This window comes from Rutidosis leptorrhynchoides, chromosome 11 (genome assembly GCF_046630445.1).
Source record: "Rutidosis leptorrhynchoides isolate AG116_Rl617_1_P2 chromosome 11, CSIRO_AGI_Rlap_v1, whole genome shotgun sequence".
Taxonomy (NCBI): Eukaryota; Viridiplantae; Streptophyta; class Magnoliopsida; order Asterales; family Asteraceae; genus Rutidosis; species Rutidosis leptorrhynchoides.
Window position 1 is genome coordinate 103,774,685 of NC_092343.1, and position 6,406 is coordinate 103,781,090.

At 35.9% G+C, this 6,406-nt stretch overlaps 1 protein-coding gene across 1 annotated transcript; it reads right to left on the reverse strand.

Annotated features, from left to right (window-relative positions):
- Nucleotides 1-1,087: 1,087 nt before the first annotated feature.
- LOC139874831 (uncharacterized) lies at nt 1,088-1,720 on the reverse strand. Its single transcript, XM_071862224.1, has 2 exons — nt 1,571-1,720; nt 1,088-1,522 (listed from the first exon to the last, which is right to left on the reverse strand). Exons 1-2 carry the CDS (start codon nt 1,718-1,720, stop codon nt 1,088-1,090), a joined length of 585 nt encoding a protein of 194 aa, XP_071718325.1.
- Between the last annotated feature and the right edge of the window lie 4,686 nt (nt 1,721-6,406).

The following is a 6,406-nucleotide window of genomic DNA, read 5'->3' on the forward strand; positions in this document are numbered from 1 at the left end:
TTCCTGAGGATTCATCATCATCTGAAGAGTCAGTTGTGAATTCAAGATCAGAAAAATCCTTGGCTTTACGGAACTTATCGTACAACTTATCACTAATTCTCTTTCGAAGACACATCTTTATTACTACTTCAACCCTTTTCATACGTGGGTCACATTTTCATACATAGCATGTGCAAGCTGGATCATCTTTACCTATACACCTAGCTTTTCTCCTGATAACCCTTTCTTCTTTTATTTCTGCTTCACTCTTACCAACAAAAACCACATTAGCTTTTTCAGTATCAACTGAGATTGACCAATCACACACTTCATCAGCATAAGTAGTAGTCAAAGCTTTGGATTGACCACTAGAAGTTGCTTCCTTATTCACTGTCGGACCAGCATGTCCAGGAGTCACCTCAATTGAAGTATTATGAAAAGGATTATGAAAACTAGGCTTGGATGGTCTTGTACATGTCCGCTTGAAATGACCTAGTTCATCACAGTTAAAGCATCTCACTTTGGACATATCAAACCCAAATTTAGTGTTACGATTCAAACTCAAGGTGCTCTGTCATGTTCTCTTCAGATACTTCCTTGCTCGTCTCACTACACTACCCATAGCATACAGGATGTCCATTCTTTCTATCTCATCCTCATCTATCTGATCATAGTATTCATTCTCCAGATAACCATTTATTATCTGCCCACTGATCATATCATTATAAGAGTTAACCACGATAGCAGCTAGAGCCATATCCTCCTGAATCTGTTCTAGAGGCCTCTTCTTGATATTATCTGTCTTGATCACTGGTGATTGAGACGGTTGCAGAACGCCGGAATCAATAAGTTTAGCAGTTGACTTCAATGCTTGAGACTTTGCATTGAAATACCCTGACTCTGACTGTGGTGCCAAGGTCTGTGATGCTTTGGTTGAGATGAAAGTTGTTTGTAATGGAGCATGACCTCCTGAAGATGACCCAACAGTTGAAGCTGCCGCTAGAGTACCAAGTCTCTTCCTTTTTGCCTCAACCTGAATATCCTTTTCCATCAGCTTGGATGTAAAAGCTGTCAGGGTTAACGTACGACCAGATGCAATGTACCTGTTCTAAATCTTTTCAATTTCGTTGTCCCATTTTTCAGGAAGACCATCTTTCAACACTCTAACTGCTTTATCATCTGATATGTCTATTCCATAATCTGTCATTTCTGCAACCAGCAGGCGATATCTTTCTAAGGTTTGCCCAAGAGTCTCGGAGGGAAGAGCTGAGAATACTCTCCATTCATCTTTCAAAACCTTACCCTTAGTGGCACGGTAAGTAGCTGTACCCTCAGTGGCTGATTGAAGAGCAAGCCAAAGTGTATGCGAGGTCTTGTTCATGTTTTTGAATTGGAAAAAGATTTCCTTAGATAGTACCTGAGTTAACTGCGCGTAGCACTTACATTCCAAGTTATACTGTTCTCGCTCTGCAGGATTAAACTCCGACGTTTCCTTTGGTTCCCCATCTCCTCCATTTGGCCAAGCATACTCATTCTCTATCAACTCCCACAGTCAAGAATCAACACCGTTCAAATATATCATAAAGCGTGCCTTCCAGTCCAAAAAGTCCTTAAGATTATCAAGTTTGGGAACCTTATTGGTAGATCCAGACTCATTTTCGAAAAGTAGTAATTTGTGAAGTCCTGGTGCAATTACTAAGGCACTGTATTCATTTGATACTTGTTCATTAGTGTCCGTCATTTTAACAGATTAAAGTTAGTTGATTGCTGTTTTAAGATTCTGTCACAAAAGAGTGTCGGCCGAGTGTAAGACAATCGGTCAGAGGTCCTTGACTATCGGTCAGAGGTCGTGGACGAACGGCCGATGGTGTAGACTTAGGTAACTTAGTACAAGTATAGTGTCCTTCGGTCGATGGAGGTGACTGTTGGTCGATGGTAGGAGACGCTCGGTCGATTGTCTAAAGACAAACGGCCGATGGTAAAGACAAACGGCTCTATGATACGACAAACTGTCCTCCGGTTCTATATGAGACGATCGGTCGATTGAGTCGGACGAACAGCCGAAGGTCGCGACAAACAGTCGATGGTCAAAGACGATCAGCTGAGGGTAGTTCTTACGAAGACTGGGCAGAAAAACTAGGGTTTTTGCTAAAAACTTCGATTTTGATCGATTTTGACGTTCTAAATCCCAAAACAAACCGATATAAATCTAGGAAACTCACCCAGAAACATAAATAAATACAAAAACACAAGATTAACACGTAAAAATATCAACTTTTAATCAAAAACCCGTTTTGACCAAAAACCCTAATATTATAAACTATGAATTCGACTAAAAAACGTTTAGATCAACAAGCCTTGGCTCTGATACCACTTTGTAGACGTACTCGGATCTTAGATCAAACGTAATAACTAGATTAGATTCGGAAAACACTAAACTAGGATGAATCGAATACTTAGTTTACCTTGGGATCAATCTTACCAATAATATGTTAATATAATCGACGCATTAATGATTGTATTCGGTTGAGGTATGGTCTAGGACGATAGTAACAGAGAAAAACGACGGCAAGAGGGTGTAGGGTGTGTAACCTAACAATGTAACCCAACTTCCCTATTTATATACCATTACAGTGACCATCGGCCGGTGGTCTCTGACCTACGGCCGGTGGTGTTCGTCCCTCGACCGATACTTAGTTCACCTTGGGATCAATCTTACCAACAATATGTTGATATAATCGACGCCTTAATGATTGTATTTGGTTAAGGTATGGTCTAGGACGATAGTAACAGCGAAAAACGACGGCAAGAGGGTGTAGGGTGTGTAACCTAACAATGTAACCCGACTTCCCTATTTATATACCATTACAGCGACCATCGTCTGCTGGTCTCTGACCTACGGCCGGTGGTGTCCGTCCCTCGACCGATGGTCTCTACCATCGGTCGATGGTCTGAGCTGCCAACCAAACAGCTCGAACCATTTTATGTCATTGTCTTTATTCAAACCAAACACAATGTATTAATGACAATATCCTTACACGACTGAAATATCAAACACAATACGAATAGAACATATTACAACGATAGAACTTGGGATTATGCACCAACACTAAGTAGTGTTATTAGGTTTAAAACGTGTAGTTACACCACTGAGCACTGTAACTTGCTGAAATGTATTTGATGAATTGAATTATGATCTATAGTGTGTATAATCATTTAAATCAGTTGACTTTTGTTATGGTCAAAGTCCAAAGATTTATTAAAAATTACGTGCAACCTTTACTACTTAATTGTTTTTTGAAACAAAGTTAATTTTGAGAAATCAAAGACACTTTTGTCACCCGGCCTAGTTTTGTTAGACATTTATTGACCAACATGTATCTCTAGGTTGAGTACTCGTGTGATGACCCGGAAATTTCTGACCAAATTTAAACTTAATCTTTGTATGATTAACATTTTCGACACGATAAGCAAAGTCTGTAAAACTGAATCTCAAAATTTTTGAACTACTTTTATATATTTAAATACCTTTCGGTTGTTTTCGATGATTCGCGAACAATTATATGTAAATAGATACATATATACTATAACTTGAAAAGGTAACAATGTATTAATTATTTGATACCGTACATTAAACTTATTGGTTTAAATATCTATTTGAATATATATGATAAGTTGAAATATTTATTATTAAAATTTATTTATAAATAACTTCCAATGTGTATTTAAAAAACTGATTTATATATATTAAAAAGATATATACATATATATAATTTCAAGTTATTTAGTAAACGATAGTAACATTTCAAATTGCTACAGTACCCAAAATGCTACAGTGTTTTTGAAAATCACTATTTGCTACAGTGAAATTGACTTTGCTACAGTGAATTGCTACAGTAACTTTGCTACAGTGGTATATTTTATGGATGATTTAAGACTATATTTTGACAAAGGTACGATTCACGAAACGTAAAGTACAAGTTTTCTCAGCGTACGAAAGGGCGTTCGAAAAACCGGAACCGGGACATAAGTCGAGTGACAACGTACGACTTATCGGAACAAAAATTACAAGTCAACTATGCACGTGAATTTAATATAATATATAATTAATTAATTTAAATTATATATATTATATTTATATTTATTTTATATTATGTCGACAAGCTAGGAGCCAAAACAATGTGAGCTGTCCCTGGTCCTCATGCGAGTCGCATGGCCAGAAGGCCATTTCCATGCGAGTCGCATGACTCCAGATTTCAGGCCACATCTATAAATTTCAGTGTTTTCGCTCGATTTAAATCACACACATACACAAATATATATATACTCCGTAATATTATTTATTATTTATTATTATTATTATTATTATTATTATTATTATTAATAAGATTATTATTAATCTTATTATTTTTTTTATTATTATTAGTGTTATTATTTTTGCGATACAAAAATAATAATGTACAAAAAAATATTACGACGGAGTGATGTCCAAGTAATTTTTAAAACGAGTTTCCGAGCGAGCTAGAGCTAAGGAAAATATGGGTTATTGCCAAGGAAATTATGGGTAATGTTCGGGGGTATTTTTGTGAATCAAACCTCGTGTTTATCATCTCCGATGCGTCTACGTGCTTTCCTGCAATATTGTATATCAATATTAAACTGTGAGTTTCATATGATCCCTTTTACTCAATATATTTTTGGGCTGAGAATACATGCGACTGTTTATAAATACTGAAAATACTAGATTTATATGCGTGAGTTTCATAAGATCCCTTTTACTCAATATATTTTTGGGCTGAGAATACATGCGACTGTTTATAAATACTGAAAATACTAGATTTATATGCGTGAGTTTCATTGATCCCTTTTTATACATATTTTTGGGCTGAGAATACATGCGCAGTTTTATAAACTGTTTTACTAAATGGATACAAATACTAAAACTGATTTTGTGTGAGTTTCATTTGCTCCCTTTTTAATTGCTTTTGCAATCTATATTTTTGGGCTGAGAATACATGCATTTTATTTTAAACGCAATGGATACAAGTACATACTAAATTCTACACTGAGTTTGAACCGAAAATCCCTTAGCTTTGGTAACTTGTAACTGCCAGTTATAAGAACTGGTGGGCGCGAGTAGTAGTATATGGATCCATAGGGCTTGACATCCCCGTCCGAGCTAGAGCGCTAGCCTTTTAACGGACGTATGCTATTTGAGAAGCGTACACGTTGGTTTGCGTGTATTATTAAGATGATTATACAAAGGGTACAAATTATATATACGTTAAAGTTTAGTTACCAGGGTGCTCAATTTCATAGAATATTTTGATAAACGTTTCTGGATGAAACGACTGAAATCTTGTGATCCACTTTTATATAATCTTTTGATAAACGTTTCTGGATGAAACAACTGAAATCTTGTGATCCACTTTTATATAATCTATTGATAAACATTTCTGGATGAAACAACTAAAATCTTGTGATCCACTTTTATATACAGATTATACGAAACACTAAAACTATGAACTCACCAACCTTTGTGTTGACACTTGTTAGCATGTTTATTCTCAGGTTTCCTAGAAGTCTTCCGCTGTTTGCTTAGATGTTAGACAAGCTATGTGCATGGAGTCTTGCATGACATATTTTTCAAGGAAACGTTGCATTCACCAAATCATCACCATGTATCTTATTTTGACTGCATTGTCAATGGAAGTACTGTTGTAAACTATTATTTATGGTGATTGTCTATATGTAGAAATCATTAGATGTCGAAAACCTTTGATTTAAATATTCATTTATGGTGTGCCTTTTCAAAAGAATGCAATGTTTACAAAACGTATCATAGAGGTCAAATACCTCGCAATGAAATCAATGAATGACGTGTTCGTCCATATGGATTTGGACCGATCGTCACAACTCGGGTAGAGGATTTTCATCTTACCTTTCTAATTGTTGAATGCGTAACTGTGCAACTAAAGGTGAGTTCACAGTCCCACTTTTTAAACTTTAATTGTTTAAACCCGAGATGAGAGTACATAATGTTTTATACTTTACAACGTAGACACGAGTACATACATTTTATATACATGAGTTACTACGCAGAAATCCCTTAGCTCGAATACATTAAATACTTTGTAAGCGCAAATTATAAAGGTAGATCTATCGTATTTGACAATACCACCCTACACTAACTGAGGTATTTATTACTATGTATATTAACTATTACAATCTGCGTTCAAAACCCTTAGAAATTCCCGAAGACACTTCAAATAAAGAACAATCGAGATGATGATCCAACCACATATTAACCACAGTCTTGCATCTGAAAAGTTCTCGAAACCAGAGTCATAATTTAACACGTATCCGTGTCAGACCATATAATGTAGTTTCGATTACTTGTGTCTATTTCGTAAATCATTTATAAAAA